This window comes from Phragmites australis, chromosome 17, assembly GCF_958298935.1.
Source record: "Phragmites australis chromosome 17, lpPhrAust1.1, whole genome shotgun sequence".
In the NCBI taxonomy this organism is placed as follows: Eukaryota; Viridiplantae; Streptophyta; class Magnoliopsida; order Poales; family Poaceae; genus Phragmites; species Phragmites australis.
This window is the reverse complement of record NC_084937.1, coordinates 27,009,053-27,030,568: the sequence shown is the minus strand read 5'-3', so window position 1 is coordinate 27,030,568 and position 21,516 is coordinate 27,009,053. Positions and strand designations below refer to the sequence as shown.

Genomic DNA, 21,516 nt, shown 5'->3' with positions numbered 1-21,516 from the left:
TATAAAAATAACAAGGTGACCAGACTGCAGTGGATGTATTAGTGTCGTGGCTGTTTTTGTAGTTTAATATTCACAATACTTTTCAACTAGAAAATATGGTATATTAAGTATGGTTTATATATATAAGTACGGTTTCTTCCTCCCTAAAGACAAATATGTCTTTCATATGGGTCAAATGGACAGCAGTGAAAAAGAAGGAATGAAAATTAGAAAGAGTGGCAAATAAAGAAGTTCATTTCGTCGGATAGCAATAGGAAAATCTTATTTTCCGATGGTAAATAAGGAATTTTCTCATTTAAATAAGGAAGTGCTTCTATGATCTCTAGGAATATTGTTGAGCTCATAAAGAGTGTACCGCTAAAATAATTCGGTGCCACAAAGCCCCACAACTCATAATTGTATTATGATCTAGTATGGAGTTTATCATTTTATCTCTGCTTTTACCAGAAGTACTGATACTGAAGCATTTTTGCATAAACATTTGGAAAAGGTGCTTCCTTTTAGTTTGGACATATATAGAAGCAAACGAGATGATTCAAATGTAAACATTCATTTGTTTTAAGAAAAATGCAAACGGGGCGACATATATTGAAAATGCAAAGAGAATTCTAGCCCAAAAGTTTCAGCCACTCTGAACTTTTTTCCAATATGGAAGTTGTTGTTAGATAGAATCATGTTATGTGTATGCCAGGGTAGACGTGGGGAGATACTAAAGCTTCAACCTTTTTCAAATAATTGTCCTGGAATCTGTGGTTTGCTGTTCTTTGCGTAGAGAGGACAGATTTTCTTTGGCCTTACACCAATGTATGCTAGAATCTCCAATCAGTACAACACCCCATTTGATCCCCCTCTATGTAGCATACAGGCTACATTTTAGTGGTCTTGCTTGTGGCCCCAGAACCAACATGGACTGGTTCAGACTTCACACATGACATCAGAATGTTTAAGCTATCAGGAATAGTTACAGCATGTACAAATAAGTTTTCTACAGAATCTTAAAATTTACTATGATAACACTACATGAATAGACAATTTGGGAATCAGAGCAACATGGAAATGGTTTATGTGAAAAACAATCTTCCCCAGACCCCAGTTCTCTGTGGTGCAAACTACCCCTGGTACTGTGAAAGAGAGGGATTCATACCAAGGAATCCGTCTTAAGACACATAAGTACCCATTTAAGTTGACTTTAATATGGAGGCGGGTAAGGTTGGATTCCTTTGTGGTGCATCTGCCCCCCCCCCCCCCCAGTGAGAGGGAAAGATTCTGACAAATAAAGAAAAGAAAATTGCAGTGGTGGCCCCTTAAGCTTTGTTGTTACGACAAAACCAGAAAAAGAAGGGCAAAACCAAACCAAGACACAGAGAGAGACAAGCCAAGCCAGGCCAGGCCAAGCAAAGCGGATTTCTTGTTTACCTTTCCATCTTACAGCAGCAGGATCCACCAGATGCCTTTGGAATTGAATGGTAGCAAGTGTTCTGGTGGAGCACCGAACCTTTTCTAGAGGTGAGCAGAGCTACTTGGTGGAGGCTAACACCAAGCTAGGAAGAAGAGAGGAGAGCCCTTTTTGATGACAAGAAGGGAGGCAGGCGTGTGATTACCAGTGAGCTACTACCTCTCTCCCTATCAATCTTTTTCTTTGCTTCCTTTCTGCTGAAAAAGAAGTGTTCTTGCCTACTACCCACACCCTGCAATCCAAACGCTAAAAATCTCACCAAGAACCCCTCCTTCCAAGTTCCAACGGCTTTTTTGCCCGAGATGTGCATGGAACTTTGCTACTCGATCCCGAGCAGGAGAGAAGAAGTGTTGTGACTTGCATGCTCAAGAGTTGTTGCTATCATTTTCAAGATTATATATTTGGGTCTGCGATTATCACTGATGCAGTGCGTTGGTGATGAACTGTGTGACCAGATTCTGAAGGGAGCTTCACCTGCATGGAAGAGAGAGGAGACCCCCAGCCGAGCGTCTCCTTGGCACGCACCCCGTCCGAAGGCGACTTGGACCTCCTCGAGCAGCTGCTGTCCGGCGACAACGCCTGGCTCGAGGTGGCGGCACGGTCGCCGAACTCCCTGGCGTCTCCTCCACCCGCGGCCTTCTTCTCGGCAGACGCGACGGACACCACCGTGACGACAACGCCCGCGAACTCCACCTGGTGGATTCAGACGGGCGGCGCGAGCCCCTCCGTCCGCGAACGGTTCAGCCAGGCGCTGTCCTACATCAGGGAGGCGCAGAGCGACGGCGACGAGCTCGTGCAGCTGTGGGTGCCGGTCAAGGGCGACGACGGGAAGCTGGTGCTGACGACGAGCGGGCAGCCGTTCACGCTCGACCACCGCTCCGACAGCCTCATCCGGTTCAGGGAGGTGTCCACCAAGTACCAGTTCTCGGCCGACGTTAAGTCCGGGACCTCGCCAGGGCTGCCGGGGAGGGTGTTCATCGGCAGGCTCCCCGAGTGGTCGCCGGACGTCCGATACTTCACCAGCCACGAGTACCCCAGGGTGAACCATGCACAGTACCTCGACGTCCACGGCACCATGGGGCTGCCGGTGTTCGAGAAGGGGAGCTACTCCTGCCTGGGCGTCATCGAATTGATCATGACCAGGCAGAAGCTCAACTTCGCCTCCGAGCTCAACACCATCTGCAGTGCTCTCCAGGTATGATGCCTCAATCTCACTGTCCCTGAAAGTTCAGAAAAATTAGTAGTATATTGCAAGTTTGTTATGAGATCAGATCACCAGCTTAGTGCAGAAAAGGACAGAGCATTTGGCCGCTGGTGTTACCTGTAAATACGTACAGGACAATTATCACAGTAGGAAACGATTGAGTGCTTCCAGGTCTGGGCTTTCCTAATGACAATCTCTTTGCAGGCAGTTAATCTGAGAAGCGCAGAAGTTTCAAGCATTCCACGCATCAGGGTGAGCAGCAAAGAAATTTAACTTATATTGTTTCACAGCTCTGAGTTTTGGCAAACATCGTGATAATAGATTGCAATCCAACACTTACTGTTGCATGGCTGGAAAACTACTGTTAAAAATGCATTTTTCTAAGAAAGTAGTAATTGTCAATCTACCAACTCAAACAAAGAAGCGAATGTAGATAAAGACACTGAGACAGAAAACGAGGATACTTATATCTTCTCATGACTTCATGGCCACTCTTGTTGATTATCTACCAGTTCAGCGGTGCTTCCTACAAAGATGCTCTACCAGAGATACTGGAAGTCCTGAGAACAGCCTGCCTCACCCACAAGCTGCCATTAGCTCAGACCTGGGTCACATGTGCTCAACAAGGGAAACGGGGCAGCCGACACTCTGATGAAAACTACCCGTACTGCATCTCCACCATTGACGAAGCATGCTTTGTGAATGAATCCCAGATGCAGGGTTTCCATGAGGCCTGCTCCGAGCACCACCTGCTGCGCGAGCAGGGGGTGGCAGGGAAGGCCTTCACCACAAACCAGCCATGCTTCCTGCCGAACATTGGATCCTCAACAAAACTGGACTACCCGTTGGCTCATCATGCTAAGATCTTCAATTTAAAAGGTGCGGTGGCGATCCGATTGCGGTGCACACGCACTGGGACAGCGGACTTTGTGCTGGAATTCTTTCTGCCAACAGACTGTGAAGCACTGGAGGAGCAGAAGGCGGTGCTGGACTCCTTGTCAGGCACCATGCGAAGTGTGTGCCAAACTCTGCGTGTGGTCACCGACAAGGAGATGGAAGATGAGGCGATGCTGGAAATGAACGAGCTGAACTCATTTACTCCTCAGGGGAAGAGCAAAGTAGAGGAACTGTCCTTTGGAGACAACTCAACAGATCGTAGAGGGGAGGCATTTTGGACAAATCTAGCAGAAACTTCACAGCAAGAATCAGAGTTAGCTGCATTGCGAATGCATGGAATGTTATCACCTGGACGGCAGGGTCCATCTCTAGCTGGTCTTCAGACAAGTGCAGAAGGCAGCAAAGCAAAAAGGCGTACAAAGGCGGAGAAGACCGTGAGCTTGCAGGTTCTTCGCCAACACTTCGCTGGTAGCCTGAAGGATGCAGCAAGGAGCCTTGGAGGTGAGTGATAGCAAATCATCAAAAAAGTACAAGATTCAGTTATGCATAGCTTACTGCTTCAGTAGATACCATCAGTTATTTAATTATAGCAACACAGGCCATGGAGCACCGATTAATCAATACGAAAATGTTACCTTCCATAAGAAAGTCAACCATCACATGCATCACCCTTGTCGTCATCTGTGTTTCTTTTCCCATCTACAGTATACTACTAGGCCCATATATGGAAAACGCATGAAAATGAAGATATATTATGCAAGTACAGCACAGCAGAAAGTCAACTTTCAAGAACTGACATACCAAATAATACTATCTAGAATTGGTTAGCAGATCAACATTATGGTTTGTGGCTGGTTGAGAAGACATTGTATATAGCCTAGAATTGATCAGTCGCTCATACGGTCTCATTCATTGCTTACAGCTAAAAAAGCAATTTGACATAACAAAACACTCAACTATATCGCAGGGTTTGAAATGTTCAATATGGTGATCTCACCCTTAAGCCCATAAACTAACTAGTCTTAACAGCACAGAAGTACACATAGGAAGACACTTTCCAAAAATAAGCTCAAAAACTAACTTATCATAATGGCTGCTTTGTTGCTTTCCACAAATACAATAGATGGTTTTGGAGCTTCATGAGTCAACATAGGTAAAATTATTTCTTCCAGACAAAACGAGGGCAGACAGCATCCTCATTATGTGTACATTGCACCTCCACATTGTGATAACATTTTTTATGACAGTATCAGTATGCTTATATATGTGTTTGATCTAGTAGCAAATATACTCACCACTTTTTTTGTCTCCCACAGTGTGCCCTACAACCCTCAAAAGAATATGCAGGCAGCATGGTATAACCCGCTGGCCGTCACGAAAGATCAAGAAGGTAGACCACTCTCTAAGAAAGCTTCAACAGATCATTGATTCGGTGCATGGAGCAGAGACTGCTTTCCAGCTCAACACCCTGTACAAGGATCTCACAAACAACTCCATATCATCTGACAACAATTTGTCAGGAAGTACCACGGTTCCTCCAACTAATCAGAGCGGTCTTACTGATTTTGACAAGCACCAACACCACAAGTCCAGCAGCAATGTGCCATCAACTTCACACTCACACTCTTCATGCAGCCACAATTCTGATTCAAGCCCCTCCTGCAGTGGTGGAGCAACAAAACATGCACCGCAGGTTGTAATTGATCTGATGAAGTCAGGAAATCCTGTAAAACACAGCCCTATGCAGACTCTGCAAACAGAAAACACTTCATTATATGAGCATTTCTCAGTTCATGAGGCACCAATAGATCTTCTACAGGATGTTACTGAAAAGGCTATTGGTGGACAGCATTCTTCTCGAAGCCTGTCATCCCCCAAGCAGAATGCAGATGCAAATATGAGAGTAAAGGCCACATTTGGCTCAGAAAAGGTGAGATTCAGATTGAAGCCTGAGTGTGACTTTCAAGAACTGAAGCATGAGATAGCAAAACGTTTGAGTATAGCAGACACAAGTTCCTTGGTTTTGAAGTACTTGGATGATGATTCAGAGTGGGTCTTGATGACATGTGATGCAGATTTACATGAGTGCCTTCATGTATACAAACTAGCAGATATCCAAACAATCAAAATTTCAGTTCATCTAGCTGCTACACCAGCTACAAGGGTCACTACTGGTCACAATGGTTTGTCATGAAGACAGCATGAACCTCACCACTTTATGGGATTTGGTCAGAAATCTACCACTTGGTTTTATACCAGGGAAACTGAGAGTCCACGCTTGGCAGTTTGTGCAAGTACCAGGTACCACCACGACGCGGTTCTACTGTTATATGGATTAGTCTTCGACCTGTTGCTAAGGTTAGGAACTGATGATCAAACTAGATTACTTGACCATGGGAAAGCCAATTCTAGGAATTAGGATAAACCGAAGAAAGTATGCATTGTATGTAAATACTCTCACTGATGCACCTAAAACTCTGAAAGACAATGCAGTTTTGGGTTGATAGGGTGAAGTATCTATAAATCAGGTTTGCTCCAACTCTCCAAGTACATTTTGGTTCTTGGAATACTGATGTGCAATAATCTTAATGGCTGCTCTTGGGTTATTGATCAGCTACAACAGTCCCTTCAGAGGACATTACATCATTCCTTCCTCGCCTGAGTGACCAGCATGCTCTCCCATTCAATGGACATGAAGCTCTGATTCTGAAAATGCAATTTTCTGCAGAAACTATTCTAGATTAGTTCTAGAATGTGGTAAACTCATGCCACATGATGGGTCTCATTGGAAAGAATGTCTGCTGCTGTAGACACTACAGATTGTTTTTCTTCAAGAAGCTTTCACTTTCTGAACTGTTTGGTGTGCCAAGTATCAATATACAGATTAGATTATGTCACCACTCTAATAACTTGCACATGAAAGTAACGAATGCCATTATCACGTATAAAATGTAACTGGTTTCAACAAATCTAATTCAAGTTATTAGGTAACCATTTTACTTTCATGTTGCCCTTGCTGATGATCCAAACTACACCTCAACCAGGATACTGTGTATGTAGCTTAGTAAATGAAACATACATGGGTAGACAAAGTGTACTATATTTGTGCATGCCACAAAGATCAAGCAATGATCTTAAGGTTAGATGCTCTAACTGAGACAATGTTCACATCAGAAATATACCTCTACATTATCTACCAGCATAGCCATTTTTTTTTTCTTGAACACCTATCAGCATGGCCAAATAACATAGACAACATGCCATATCATATCATGCATATCTCAAATGTGGTGACTACTAAAAAACTTCTAGAATTGATACGATAATTCCAGAAGATAAAAGTGTGAGGCAGCCAGCCAAGTGACTACATCAGTAGCAACAATTAAAAAAACTAAGATTTAAACAGATTTTGCTAGTCATTCGCCTTTTACTCTTATTTAGCCTTCTTCTCATGCCCTTAAGGATCACTCGCATTCCCAGAAGTCAAAATTCTTTCCAAAGAAATAAACTACTGGCCCTAACCTTAGTAGTCAAGACATGTGAAACTTCTGTGCCACTCACTGAGGCTTATCATAGGCATCTGCTAAAATTCACCAACCCAAACATTACTAGCACTGACAAAGTGACAGCTGGAGTCCATCTTTACAGTGTCAAGAATCACACTTCAACCTCTTCCAAACCAGGATATCTATAACACATTTCAGCACCTCGAAATCCTGACAACATAGAGTTACTGGTCAAGTTTAAGGCGAGGGACCCAACACTGTATATTACTATATTCTAACCATTCTCAATATTTCTAGCTGACTCACTTGGTTGGTTGTACGACCTTCCTGAAAAGTACCTGTGAATATGCTGACTCTCTTCACCGCAACAAAGTTCCCAGTCATTGTCCTTGAAAACAAGATGGATGTAGTACCAACTAACGGTGCCACAAGAAAAATCACATGCTCAACTCTGTTTAGCTGCATACTGCATATCTTAAAGCCTGAATGTTACAATATCTAACTATGTTTCAACCTTCAAGATGGAGATATTTTGATGACTGTATTGAGATATCAATTTAAGTACCTAATTGTACTTGCAGTTGTATCAATAGAAGTGATCCACTAGAAAAAAGCAAGAAAGAGCAACAGAAATACAATGGTACCAGAACACAATGTTTTCATCAAATGCTGAAAAGTAGGATCTCCGTGAACGAACTTTGTCTATTTCTTAAATGAGGGTAACTAAAAAAGATGTTTACAGGCCTACCAGTCATCAAAAGCATAAGACAGATCTAACATTCAGAAACAATTATCTATTTCTTTTCTGAATGACCATTTTCTCAACAGGCCATAGTAGCCAAACCAGGGGCATTGTTCATAATCAACAAGATTAATAATCACAGAAGCACTACGGTGACAAGACGAAGGTTGAATCAAGAATTAACTCGTAAAATTTCAAGAAGCTAGAATACAAACACTATGCAGTTGATCCCGTTAGATCTCTTACAAGAACACAACAGAACCATAGACTGAAGCTTAGTCTTCGTCCTCGTCGCTCTCGTCGCTGAAGTAGCCTTTCTTCTTCTCCTTCCTCACCGCCTTTGCCTTCCTCTTCTCCTTCTCAGCCACCTCCTCCTCCTCTCCCCTCGTATCCACCACCGACGCCCACCTGTCGTCCTCGAACTCCGCGGCGGCATCCTCATCGTCCGAGTGCCACGAAGGCCCGCCCCCGCGACCGCCGCCGCCGCCACCACCACTTCGGCGCGACTTCTTGGACGGCGCGGGTCTCTCGCGGGGCCCGAGCTGGTTGCGGGGGCACTCGTAGGAGAGGTGTCCCTCCTCGCCGCACTCGTAGCATCGAGACTTGTCGCGGTAGTCGCGGCGCCGGATGAACTCCTTGGCGCGGCCGTTGTCGGCGGCGATGGAGGCGGAGAGGGTGCGCCCATTGAGGACCTTGCCGTGCATCTCGGCGGCGGCGGCGGCGGCGTCCTCGCGTCGGACGAAGAGGACGAAGGCGACGCCTCGGCTGCGTCGGGGGGTCCCGCGGTCCTTGAGGACGGTGACACGCGCGACGCGGCCGAAGCGGGAGAAGAGGAGGTGGAGGTCGGAGTTGGTGAGCGCGAAGTCGAGGTTGGACACGTACACCGTCGACTTGGACGGCGCGAGGCCGCCCGAGCCGCCGCCGCCCCTGGGCTTGCCGCCACCTCCCGCGGACCCGGATGCGGAGGCGCTCGAGTCAGCGGCGGAGGGGAGCGGGTAGCGGTAGAGGAAGCTGTCGTCCTCGCCGTCGGAGTCGGAGCCTTGCCGCCGCCGGCGAGACATTTTGCCTCCGCTTCTCTTTCCCCTTCTCGGATGTGAATTTAGGTTGTGTATGTGTATGTTGGGTTGGGTTGGGCAGAGATGCAATTGGGCCATTTGATGTACATAAGACAAGGGACTGTGGGCCAAATTATGCTAATATCTCGGCCCATTAGGTGCTTTGAGATTTATGCTTTTCCCCTTGAAACTCTGCCATTGTCGGCTAATGTAACACATCAGTTTTTTTTCCGAAGTACAAGTCACACGCACATATTTAATTATATCATACTTACATCCATGTATGGGCGTTCTAATATATATCTAAATAAGATTGGATATATAATCTCACATAACGTGAGCACACGTTTTGATCATTAAATACACCACGTGTACCTGTATTATTTCTCTCGAGATATGATACTAAGAAAATGTGAGCACTTGTGATGAGTATAGAACTTAACCTAGATATATATGAGGCTAACTGGTAGGCCTGTAAACCTTGATGAATTGTCTGGCAGCTGGTGAGTGACCAATTCGACTGAACGACTTCCTCATTCCATGAGGAAAGAGAGACAATGGTGGCACCAGAGGACCAAAAGTTACATCAACAGGTTGTTTCGTTCATGTTTCTCTCAGTACTCTAGCGTGGTTGATTTCTTAGGTATTAATTAACTGTTTAATTAGATAAAAATTGATATGATAAGTAATTTAAGAGGAGAGGCAGCGAGCTTATTTTTTTAAAAAAAACTAGCATTTTGAGGAATACTAGATAGAAAACATAATTCTACGAGACAATTAATTGCCTGAGAGACCTGAAAAAACTAGTAGCACACATGCATAGGTTTCTTCTGATGGTTTAATATTACTGACTTTTTGACATTAATTAGGTGTCTATGTAAGTAAAAAGTTAACGTGGCAAGCTATTTAAAGAAAAAGGAGATAGAGTTTGTTTTTAAAAAAAAAAATAGTTGGTTGAGCCATCTAAAACGTAAGATACTTTATTGTAGTGTTGCAGTTTCTTCCTTACGCTCTCTCCCTTCACATTTGATCCTCTACGCCCTCAACGACACATGCACTACTCACCCCTCCTCTTCCCATAAAGCAACATAGTTACTTACATAACTAAAATGATAGTTTTGATCATACTACATGCAATCATTAATTGTCTTATGAAACCTAAAGAAATAACATATAAACACCATGCATTATAAGCTTATTTCTTAACATCATTTTTTTATCCTCTCCCTCCTCTAAGATATCAATAAAAAACAAAATATTAGAAGTGACCTTAAAAACTTATTACTCCCTTCGATTGCAAATGTAAATCGTTTTAGACTTATACACAAGGATTAAAAAAATAGATCAAATGACCTTGTTGTTCTTTATGTATTCTATATTAAAAAAGATAATTAATTCATTTATGAGAGTGATAGTATTTATTAAACAAGGATAAAACGGGAACAAAAGAGAAAAAAACGCATAGAAGTTCGAGAATGATTTATATTTAGAGAATAGTTGAGGAGGTTAAACGACCTACATTTGCAACTAGAGGGAGTATTTCTTAATAACAATATCTTATTCTCACTCCACTTAAATATCATCCAAGAATATAAGACATTGGGAGTAGCCGAGTGACATCCTCCCGCCATACACGAGTACAAACAAAAGAAGCTCGGTTGCTCGAAACACCAATTAACTATAGCCAGTGCAAACAGGTTATCCATGGCATGCATGGTCAAATCGAGGCGGTGGAACGACGCTTGCGATTCACAGCACTGCATGGAACTCCGCTCCCTCCAATTAATTTGTAGCTGACCAACGCACGAGGCAACAAGCGGCACACACTAGCCAACGACCTGATACATCTATTTAAACAAACCCTCTTGGCAGTCTCTCCTGACCCACATATCCACACTGTGATCACCTCCTATGAGCAGTATCACAAAACAAGCTCAAAACTCATTCATGGCAACAGTGAGGAGCTTTACCTCCTTCTTCTTCGGTACATGAATTATGCTGTTTGTCGTCAGACATGACAGGCAACTTTGGTTCTTCAATTCACAGGAGGGAATCAAGCGATTCAGGCTCCAAGTCGAGATGCAGTGCCGCTGCATTGGCTGCATCAGCAAGGTTGAGAAGGCAATGGCGGCCGTTGGGAGTTTCAGTGGTACAGCATTACCGACTGTTCATCTCCTTTTTTTCTTTGAAGATTCTGAAAAACATTATTGGGATATTTTTGTTTTGTCGTGTCATAGGAATCGAGACTTCGGTGGCGGATGTTGATAGTGGGACTGTCACAGTGGTTGGGATGGTGAATCCAACAGAGGTGTGCCACTGGCTGAAGAGGAAGACGAAGAAAAATGTCGAAGTTGTCTACCCTGATCCGCCAATCGAGAATCACAAACAGGTACAGGTACTTCTTGTGATCTTGTCTAATAGAGCAGAATGAATGGCAACACGATGTCCTCGATTTTCCAAATGAATGTCTTTTGATACGTACTTTGGTATCCACTGAATGTATTTTGCCAAGAAGTATCGTCCTTGCTTACCAGAAGTGCGGTGTGTGACACAGATCAAAGAGCATGACACAGAAGTTCAAAAGGCATTGAACTGCAAAACCGTGTCAAGATCTGACTAATCTGCAGGACCAGACACTGAATCTGAACAAAAAAAAATTCTGGAAAACAGGCCTCACCCAGCTTTATAAAGCCAAACCAACTCTGAACAGTTAACCATATTCTAACATTCCAGGGAGTTACAGAGATCCTACTTTCACCATGATTTCCATAAACTGAAATTTAACACCTACTTGCTTGCAGAAAATGCTATTGGTTCTAGGAAGCAGTACAAAAACTGGGAACACTACACCTTCAGCTCCACCATTACAAGATGAGGTGTCCTGGGCTCTAGTACCATCAGGAGTTCAATCAGATCATGAGTGCTTACAGTTGATTGAGGAGAAGATCAGGGGCCTTGAGAAGGTCAGGGATGAGCTGAAGTTCAAGAACCTGGAGAATGAGTTGATTGCAGTCAAATGTGAGCTAAAACAGTCGAGGAAAGTGATTGATAGTAGTAAGAAGACTCTAATGGACAGTGCTTTGAATCAGCTCAAAGCATATAAGAACATAGAGGCACTCGGTCAGTCACCATGGGACTGAGACTAGCAACAATGGATATGCTAGCCTATTCTATGAATTGTTTTGCTAATGTAGAATGGTTGGTGTGAACTTTATTTTGTGAAGATGCTCTATAGTTAATTGTGTTTTGCCATCTTTCAAGTAAAAGCTAGAATTACTAGTCTTCATGTTAGCCTGTGCCCTCGTTGTTTTCACTACCAAAGAACTGTTGGGTGTAAAATTGGTGCAATTGCTTGTGAAGTTCTTCTTTCTCTAAAATCTGCATCGGTTGTTAAATTAAGTCATCATTGGGAGTTTGATGATATTAGAGTAGAAAATGGTGCAGTTAACTTTGAGGAGTGATATTGCGACACAGAGACAGAGTTAACTTTGAGGAGTGATAGCGCCAGGTCATCTACCTTGAGGCGCATGGCGAGCACCTCCCCGACGGCCGCAGCCGCCTTGGCGTTGCAGGTGCGGCCGCACTCCAGCCCGTCCCGCAGGGGCTTCTCCACGGACGACGCCGTCGCCACCACGCGCCCGCTCTGCCGGTCCACCACGTTCGCCGTCACATACTTGAGCGAGATGAAGAGACACAGCACGTACCGCTTGGCGAGGGACATGGGTGGTCTCCCACCGGCTCGCGGCGGCGGCGGCAGGAAGCGCGCCTAAGCGTGAAGCGGGCGCGTCAGTGGCTGTTGTACGATTTTGTTTCCCAAAGGCCAAAGGGACTTAGATCTACATTGCATCCTCGTCGCCGTCGACTGCAAGCTCCTCAAGCCCTCCATCGGCAAACGTACGCACTGGTGAGCACGCACAGGTCGGTGTCGCTCGCCGGTGCGATGCCCGCGGACGGCGAGAGGCATAGCGTCACCTGCGCTGACATCGGCGGGTGCCACTGCCACGCGCAGAAGCGGAGGTTCGCGTGGCCGTCGAGCTGCCGGTGACCAAACGCGAGCTGTACACCCGCGTTTGGTCTGTATCAAGAGGACTCGGAAGGCAGATGGAGGCGGCGGCGGTAGAAGATTAGCTGCAGCACGTCGGAACTTGACCAGCTGTCCGTCGCAACCATGACGGCCGCGGCGGCGGAGGCCATGGAGGAGGCCTTGCAGCGCGTGTCATCCAATAGGAGCATCGCGATGACCCTGGGTTCGGTCGGTGTGCCTGGGCGTCCTCTTCGCCCTCGACCCGAACCCAACTGCGTGCTAGCTGCGCCGTCCTGGGTGGCGCCGCCTCCTTTTGCTGGGACATGTACCTGCGCAGGGAGATAGCCGCAGGTGAGCCTGCTGGAGATGCGGCTGCTAGCTTCGACTCGGAGCAGTCCGGCAACAACATCAGCAACGGCATGCGTCCTTGTTCATAGCTAGCTAGCTCTTTTACTCTTTGGGATGATTGATATATAGACGGTAAACTAACTGGTAGACACAAGTTTGCAACATGTACACCTATCATGTATGTAATTTGTCTCCAAAAAGATTTTTTAGACAATAAAAAAAAATCAGCCTTTTACATCCTATAATACATAGGACCATTGTTCATTATTGCATCATCTCAATTCATAGCCAAGTGTTAAATACAATCATCGATTACATAATCTAATACTCCATCCAATTACAAATATAAATCGTTTTAGACTTATGCATAAAGATTAAGAAAATAGATCAAATAACCTTATTACCTCTTATTTATTTTGTATTGAAAAAGATAACTCATTCATTTGTGAGAGTGATAATATTTATTAAATAATAGTAAGAAAGAAACAAAAAAGAAAAAAATACATAAAAATTTAAAAATAACTTATATTTAGAGAATAATTAAAAAGACTAAAACGACTTACATTTATAATCAGAGAGAGTACTAAAATTATCATCCATTTTTTTACAAAGAACTCTATAACAACCACCCCAAAAGCTTCATGTGATGCTTATATCTCCCAAAAAGATGCATGTACCATACGTATAGTTTGTTAGTCTGGTGTTGATGAGATCGCTCCTCTCCAACTGTTGGATACGTACGTGCTCGTCCTGAACTCAAGCTGCTGTGCTTGTGGATCCCGCATCTTCTCCGCCATCGGTCGCATCTTCTCCGCGTCCCACTTCCCGGCCATCGTCTGAAGCTGCTGTGCTTGTGGATCCGCCGCCGCCGCCGCCTGCTCGAGTTTCTTTAGATGCAACAGATGCACCGCGGTCAAAGCGGCCCTCTTGCGCCTGGACGTCTTCAGTATCCACATACTAGTAGCAGAAGTCAACGGCGTGAGATGGCAAAGCTGTATCACTCCCCATCTGAATGCCCGTTAAACAGTCCAGCTTCTAAAAGTCAACTAGCAATATTTTCTCAGTCCAAATCAACTGAGTCAACTAGCAATATTTTCTCAGTCCAAATCAACTGGTATTCAACTGCCTTGACAAAAGGGGCGTCATCTTCTCAACTCTGCACATGGTTTATTTCTCGGTATAGACACCAGACCGACCAGACAATCTCTCATGACGAACATCAAAGTATGGCACGATTTCATGCTCGGTCACATCTGCGATCAGTCATAAAACTAAACTCCTGAATGACCTATACAGATGGTTCCCCTGTGGTTTTCTACACATCGGAATCGTTGCATTTCCAACTGCAACTTGCCGCTCTTGTTACAACCATCTACCAACAAATCCACCCTACACATCTATGCATGCTATCATCCTAAGTTACTACGCGATCACACAAGAAGCTCACAAGCGCAACACCAGATCACAGTGCGGCGGATCAACAGCGACTGGAACCCTCCAACGTTAAGGTTGGTGGGTGCCAAGCCACTGGCAGGATGCAGCTAAGGCCATCGTCGCTTGGTGCCCATGACGGCCATGACTGGAAGCGGGCACAATCCGAATGTCAAGTTGACATTGAGCTCAGGTCTCTACTCACTAATCAATCAGCCGCATGTGTCTGTGTCTGGCTCACCATCAGGTGCGCCGTAGGTGGGTATACCATTGGTCCTAAAAAAGGTAAATTGATTTAAAGGGTTGAAAACTTTGAACTAAAACAAACATGAGATACGGAAGATTAGGAAAACTAATGTAATTAAGAGTCTGGCTTAGCACCTGGAACAGCATTGAAACCATTAACAGTTTGCTGCATGGCTAGGTGCTCATGATGATTATGGTTGCCCTTCATCTCAACACCATGTTCACCTCGATCCATCGAAATGTGTGGTATTGATCCACATTGTTGGATTGGTAATGCTTGAGAATCAATCCTCTGCGCAGTGCTAGTAGAAGCATATGACACAGCATGTGGCTGTGATCCCAACAGATGGCTAGCGTTGGCAGCACAGTCCTTAGTGCCAGGACTGTTAACAGTTGGCCGCTCACCTGATGCTGCTATATTGCTTGGTGCTGCCATTGCTTCTGAAAATGAAGCTAGTACAGGTGGCTGAAATGTGCTTGGTGCTTCGCCATCTCCTACCCACCCACAACCAAACTTTGTTCCAGGAGGAAGGCTTTGTTCAATTCGTTTTGATGCAATTTCCCAACCAACAGGACCAAGTTGTGCAGCAAAACGTGCCAGGCTGCGTGAATAGGACTGCTGCAGCTGAACCCCGACCTGATAAAAACATAGTGTTAAAGTGTGGGCGATCATGTCTTTCTGTTCTCTAACATTAATAGAAGTCTTAAATTATATTAGTATATATCATCAGGTACTTTTAGGACAGAACTTGAATTGGAAACTCAACTGGTACTAATAGCTTCCTCGTCCCATTGTACAAGGACGACACCGGCAGCTCATATATTGAACTGGATGGTTGAGTCTCATAATATGTGCTTCGACGACTATCTTCCATGAGAAGTGGCTTCTTCCCATTCGCCGACCATTTACTCCCGTAACCTGGAACAAAGGTGACACCAAAGAAGGTTATGGGACAAATGACTTGGGTCAGATTGGACGAAAATCCTTTGTTCAGTGAGTGCTCATTGAATGTTGACCTATTCAGAAGACATTTTTAGATGAGAAGGGGAGGGGGGGATAAAACCTGGGTAATCTTCAATTCTTTCTGATTTCTGCCCACCAGACCAATTGTGCTCATTTCTTCGATTGGCAAAAGAAGCTCTCAGTACATCTGCAATCATCGCTTTATCCATTATTCTCCGTGACAGATCAACTTCGGACTGTGCATACCGTCCACTATTTGCAGCAGTAGCAAGTGTTGCACCAGAAAAGTCTGCAGTAGCACGTTCTGCTGGTGGCCTCCCAACTTTCTGCTTGACATTGTTCTTGTTTGGAGGCCTGCCCCTGCGAGGTTGTGGCTTTGGTTCTGGTTCCACTTCCGGTTCTGGCTTTGGTTCCGGTTCTGGTTCACTAGCATCACTATCTTGCCTAAGATTCTCAAAGTCCTTTTTAGCAATCTCTTGAATTGCTCGTGCCTATAACACATGGCATATGGCTGTTAAATATGCACCATACTTCATTATTTTATACAAAGATCATAACAAGTAGGCTTAACATTTGACCTGTCGATAATATATTGTATCCGGTGAATTGTAGCACATCGCATTTGAACTTATCAAGAACACGTCATCCTGTAAATTGAAAGTTCAGGTCATATTGAATGAGCTTGATGAAAGTATAAAACACTAATCACATTCTATGATCAGGAAAGAAATAGTAATTTGCAGCAAGGCTGCAGGACTAATGAGGGCAACACAAAATATCACATCAGAAAGGCTTCAAGAATGAAAGACCTTTTAAAAAATATGTTGCTCCTAACATTCTTCTAGCAAGGATGCACGAGTAAGAAGTGATGCATTCAACATGCAATAAAAACTTTACACACAGTACAGTTTGCCTTTTTTTTATTAAGCAGTAACACACCAGTACTCAAATGTGAGCCAATAGCAAATTTATTGTAAATAGGTGTGGCTAAATGTTTGAACTTCGAAAAATAGAAGATTATGGCATAAAAGTGCCTTACGTTAGTGACATTTCAATGTAAGACAGTCAAATGCTCAGCGAAAATGCAAATCTATGATGTTGGTGGCAGCATATATAGATCAGATGCTCCTCAAATGGTAAGAGCCCATATTAGATAAGTAATCTCTTTAGCTAGAATCCTAAAAGTGGTGGCATAAATAATAAAATTCATGTCTTCACATTACAAAAGTTCAAATCATCTCATTTTACCAAATGTCCATGTCAAACAACAGATAATTTCAAGTGAGGTCCAAAATACTTTACAGTAATTCATGAGTTGGCACTTTAGCAGCAACGCAACATTTCTCTTTTCAGGTATGATTTCTTTAAGGGTACAACTTGGATATGATTTGCAAACATAAACATACACACATAAACAAAGTGGGCTCTGAAATTCTGTAGAGCAAAAGGGAAGGTTGCAAGTTTTTTCCCCTCTTTTTTAAAGTAATGAGCTTTGTTAAATAGTAAGCGTTTGACCCAAAGTAACATAAGCAGTTAGCTGCTGCATGCATACAATTATTGCATGTCTCGAACTTCAAAGTTCATAGGTAATATTTTAACTTTTCACTTTATATGGTGCGCGAGTCCATCCCAGTGGTTTCACCTATCACTTCTTCTAAAAAAGAATCAATTCATCTTTTTTAAAAAGTTAAGGATCACTTCATCTTACCACAATTAACTATTATAGATAAACTAGTTTTTTCTTAACAGCAGATTCTTCCATTATATCATCTTTTCCAAAAAAAATCCCTATATTTACGGCTTTGATTGTGTAATGTATACTTCTAGAGAAGAGTTCATATATTTTTCCAACAGAAGGAAAAATATATATATACTAGCAGCTCTTCATATATTTTGTTTACTGTTCTCGGTACTTCTGCATAGTTATTTGTACTGGAACTATAAATACTACCAGCTGCCTTAAACAGTCTCATGCAAGTACACCTTGGTGGCCAAATGACATATATCACAGTGTTCTCTAAACAAGTCTCTAATGTGTAAAATTGTTTCTATTATTGAGCATGATACTAAGTTCACAACCATACATTGCAGCAAACAAACAGTGACATTGGATATCTCAGTCTCTCTGAGTGTTTGAGTCTTGAGAGTTTCTTCTAGGCATATCAACAGGACAAATGTCCATAGTCTATACAATTTAAACTCAGACAGATAGTTGAAATGCAGAAACCAAATAAATCTTGCCCAAGGAAAAATTAGGTTGCGTAGCACCATCAAAGAAATACAAATATGACTTCGTAACGGGTTGTCTGCTAGCCTAGCACAACTGCATGTCAGTAATTCTAAAACCAACCTCAAATTGCTCCAAGTTAGAATATGCACCCTTATCGAGCTTCTTCCGTACTGTCAAAAAATCCATTGGATGCTTGATAATATCATGGTAGTCAGGCAGCTGGCCACAAATAGATATTAACAGACAAATTAATCAGATTCCGAAAAACTAAACCAAAAAAACCAAACATTCACAGCGCTATCATCATTTTCCAAAACACAAACCTCATCAGGATCCACAGGATCCGAGAATACACCATACGTGTCCTTCCTGCAAGATATCAGGAAACACAAAGATCAAAGGTCTTGCAGTTATGAGTGAACGAACTGCAGGGAGAACAAGCACAGAACGAACTAAGGAAAGAACAAGCAGTGAGCACAGCAACTCACTTCTGCAGCCTATCAAGGATGAAGAGCAACAACTTTTTGTTCGGCAAAGGTGTTGTGGACCCAGAATCTGACGGCTCTGTCGAACGAACAAATCGAACCCACGAGCGCAGCGCAATCAGAGGCACGAGCATTAATTAAAGATAAAAAAATTGGAATGCATCCAACACCAAAAGAATTAAAAATGGCATCTTTGTGCACATTTGTCCAGGGTTTTTTTTTTTTTTTTTGCTTCCGGAAGTCTGAAGAGTAAATGCCACAGAGCAAGGAGCACCAACCTTCACGGCCATCCGTCGCTTTCCTCGTCTTTTCTCCCTGCAGTAGACACAGATGAATTTAAAACAGCATTCTTTACAAGAATCGAAAAACACGGAGTAGAAAAAGCACCAGAAAAAGTGGTGCTTTCGTTTACCAGCGCCAGTTACCAAGTACAGATCTAACGAAGGCGCGAAATGTAGCGAAATTTGGCGCGAGAAGCAGACAAAACACCCCGAAAAGGGCAGGCCTTTTAAAGATTCGAACCCAGCCGTTTAAAAAAAATGCGCAATTATTGCGACGACAAGCCGATTCAAGGGTTTAGGTTTATCGCCCAAATGATTGGGCGCGCTCAGGTTGAGCTGAGTCTGAGTTGACCACTGCGCCTCTCGCTACGGAGATAAATAAATAAATGCGACCTTTTCATGCCTAAAATAGCAAGGAAATTTCCTCGGGCGGCGCGCAGCTGCGCAGATCCGTACGCGCCACGAGGCCAGAGGCCCCAGGTTAGACAAATAACGCGCGAATTCGACCGAATTGGCGCGGATTCGACTCAGATCGGGGGCGGCGTCGGGTTGGAGAGAGCGCGAGGAGAGAGGGGTGCCCACCTTGGCCGATTCGTCGTGGAGGCCCATCACGAGGCGGAGCTTCTTCTCCCGTCGGCCCCCGGACGCGGGCCCGTCCTCCTCGTCGGCGGAGCCCGGGCCGGTGTTCCGTCGCGTGGGGCGGCGCGCCTGCGGCTGCTCCTGGAGCTGCTCGAGGCGGAGGCTGCGCTTCTGGAGGTCGAGGAGCGAGGGGCGCCCCTTCTTCTTCCGGCGCTTTGGCGGAGGCGCCGACATCGCCGGGGACCGCCCCGCCGCTGGCGCCTGCTGCTTGCCCATTCCCAGCGTTTTTTTTTTTCCTTTTCCTTTTGCCCCCGTTTCTGTGCGGGGCGTTGGGTTTACGTTGCGCTTTGCGTGTTGTGGGGTGGGGGGGGGGGGTGCGTCAGCGAGGGCGCTGGCGCCTGGCGGCTATAGAGTTGGGTGTGTTTGGTTATCTCAATCTCCCGGTTTAGGTATAGAATTTGGGTATATAATTTTGAATTGAAGTTTGTTTGTTTGTTTATATTTAATGTTGTAATTTGATTTGATAGGTGTAAATATACGGTTTTATTCTGGTATAATAAATGTTGTTCTACATCTATTGATACAAACAGACTCATTTATTAATGTAAAAAAATATTTTTATACGATTAATCAATCATAATCTCAACTTTTATATCTGCTTATACGATCTTAAATTCAATCAACCAGATATAAATTGAGCTCAGTCTTTTTAATAGATATAACCAACAAAATACTTTTTTTTACAAATATAACTCCGCTCGATCTGTTTATAGGATATAGCTCTATAAAATCTTGTCCGGCGAATAAACACAACTTTAACGATGCGGGAGGGGAGCACGTGAGGAACGTGTGCTGGATGGAGGAGTAGGCGGCCAACGTTTTGGCTGTTGTTGTATTGCGTGCTCAATTCGAGGTAAACTGTGTATCATATACTGATCTGGTTCTGGTGTAGCCAAGAAGTTTACTAAAACGTGACAGTACGGACACGTTTCTGCCACGGTCAAGTTGTGCCTTTTCTCGTTTGGAACACACAAAAATCCATTGGTTTCGGATGAAACCATTAGGTTCGTGCGAATCTAGAGAGATTCAGATTCCCGTGTTTCAAACCGGCCAAAGGCAGATTGGATTAGCAGCAGAACCAGAGAAACTCATGATACTTCCTTTGCAGAAAAGAAAGAAACTCAGGACACTAGTCTGAATTGTAAAACTAAACCCTTGCAAAAACAATAGATGTGGCATTAGCGCTAATGATTGATAAAGCGAAACATGAGACGATCTGTACGGTAGCTAGAGAAGTAAACTGTGGGGGCACACAGTTACGGAAGATTTGGATTTTGGAGAGATGCGCGATCGCGACGGTCAAAGCGGCGCAAGGCCAAATGAGAGCTAACGGCCCGCTGTCACGTGAGAGCTGTGAACAGGAATGGAGTTCGATACTTTTTCGGCGCTGCTGGTTAGCTAAAACCAACGGACTACTCTGTTCAGTGTTCTGTTTTTTTTAACGATGAGCGTTCTGGCTTTTCGACGAGTAGTTTATAGTTAGAAGCTGGTATTTGGAGAAAAAATGATATGACTTTAGTGTGAGCCGTGAGATCCAAGATGTACAGGTAAGTTTTGATGCTCAGTATTTGATAAACAGTAAAATTGATGTGGGCTTGTTGTTGCTGTATTCGAATTATTGTCGGGTGAAGTAAGAGGATAGGGAAAGCAAGTATCACCACGTGGTTTTCAGGAAGGAAAAAATAAAAGGAAACATATAAAAACCCTCAAAAAATCATTTGGATTGTGACTTTCCCTTCAGAAATTATTTTGTTAAAAAAATCCCTAAAGATTCGGCTTTGTGGCAAAAATACCCCAAAAATTTAAAACAAAAAATTCTAAAAAAACTAGAGATAATTTTAAGAACTTTTGTGAATTTTTTTTTCAAAAATAATATATTTTGCATCATATTTTGTGGAAAGGAAGTTTGAAAAAAAAACATGTAGCTCATTTATTAATTCGAGTTAACTGCATAGTTAATTATTTACTAATCTAAAAATCATGAAACAAATTTTTTTAGTCTTCTTAC

The 21,516-nt window shown here is 43.7% G+C and overlaps 3 protein-coding genes and 1 pseudogene across 3 annotated transcripts; 1 reads left to right on the top strand and 3 right to left on the bottom strand.

Annotated features, from left to right (window-relative positions):
* Window positions 1–1,612: 1,612 nt before the first annotated feature.
* Window positions 1,613–6,433, top strand: LOC133897397 (protein NLP1-like; annotated as a pseudogene).
* Window positions 6,434–7,747: 1,314 nt separating this feature from the next.
* On the bottom strand, window positions 7,748–8,931 carry LOC133897324 (U11/U12 small nuclear ribonucleoprotein 31 kDa protein). The gene has a single exon (XM_062338018.1). It carries the CDS (start codon window positions 8,864–8,866, stop codon window positions 8,081–8,083), a length of 786 nt encoding a protein of 261 aa, XP_062194002.1. The 5' UTR covers window positions 8,867–8,931; the 3' UTR covers window positions 7,748–8,080.
* Window positions 8,932–11,536: 2,605 nt separating this feature from the next.
* On the bottom strand, window positions 11,537–14,218 carry LOC133897184 (uncharacterized). The gene is made up of 2 exons (XM_062337807.1): window positions 12,378–14,218; window positions 11,537–11,850 (listed from the first exon to the last, which is right to left on the bottom strand). The coding sequence occupies exons 1-2, from the start codon at window positions 12,579–12,581 to the stop codon at window positions 11,785–11,787; spliced, it is 270 nt and encodes an 89-aa protein (XP_062193791.1). The 5' UTR covers window positions 12,582–14,218; the 3' UTR covers window positions 11,537–11,784.
* Window positions 14,219–14,374: 156 nt separating this feature from the next.
* On the bottom strand, window positions 14,375–19,811 carry LOC133897183 (uncharacterized). The gene is made up of 10 exons (XM_062337806.1): window positions 19,452–19,811; window positions 18,867–18,903; window positions 18,592–18,667; window positions 18,427–18,472; window positions 18,224–18,322; window positions 16,452–16,520; window positions 15,974–16,364; window positions 15,677–15,828; window positions 15,045–15,546; window positions 14,375–14,939 (listed from the first exon to the last, which is right to left on the bottom strand). Exons 1-10 carry the CDS (start codon window positions 19,722–19,724, stop codon window positions 14,872–14,874), a joined length of 1,713 nt encoding a protein of 570 aa, XP_062193790.1. The 5' UTR covers window positions 19,725–19,811; the 3' UTR covers window positions 14,375–14,871.
* Window positions 19,812–21,516: the final 1,705 nt, after the last annotated feature.

Coding starts and splice junctions, on each gene's coding strand:
- LOC133897184 (XM_062337807.1), bottom strand. CDS start 12,581: ATGTCCCTCGCCAAGCGGTACGTGCTGTGTCTCTTCATCTCGCTCAAG. Junction 11,851..12,377: donor TGCTCGCCATGCGCCTCAAG/GTAGATGACCTG, acceptor CTCATTCTCCAG/GTTCTTGAACTTCAGCTCAT.
- LOC133897324 (XM_062338018.1), bottom strand. CDS start 8,866: ATGTCTCGCCGGCGGCGGCAAGGCTCCGACTCCGACGGCGAGGACGAC.
- LOC133897183 (XM_062337806.1), bottom strand. CDS start 19,724: ATGGGCAAGCAGCAGGCGCCAGCGGCGGGGCGGTCCCCGGCGATGTCG. Junction 18,473..18,591: donor ATCCTTGATAGGCTGCAGAA/GTGAGTTGCTGT, acceptor GATATCTTGCAG/GAAGGACACGTATGGTGTAT. Junction 18,323..18,426: donor ATCCTGTGGATCCTGATGAG/GTTTGTGTTTTG, acceptor ATTTGTGGCCAG/CTGCCTGACTACCATGATAT.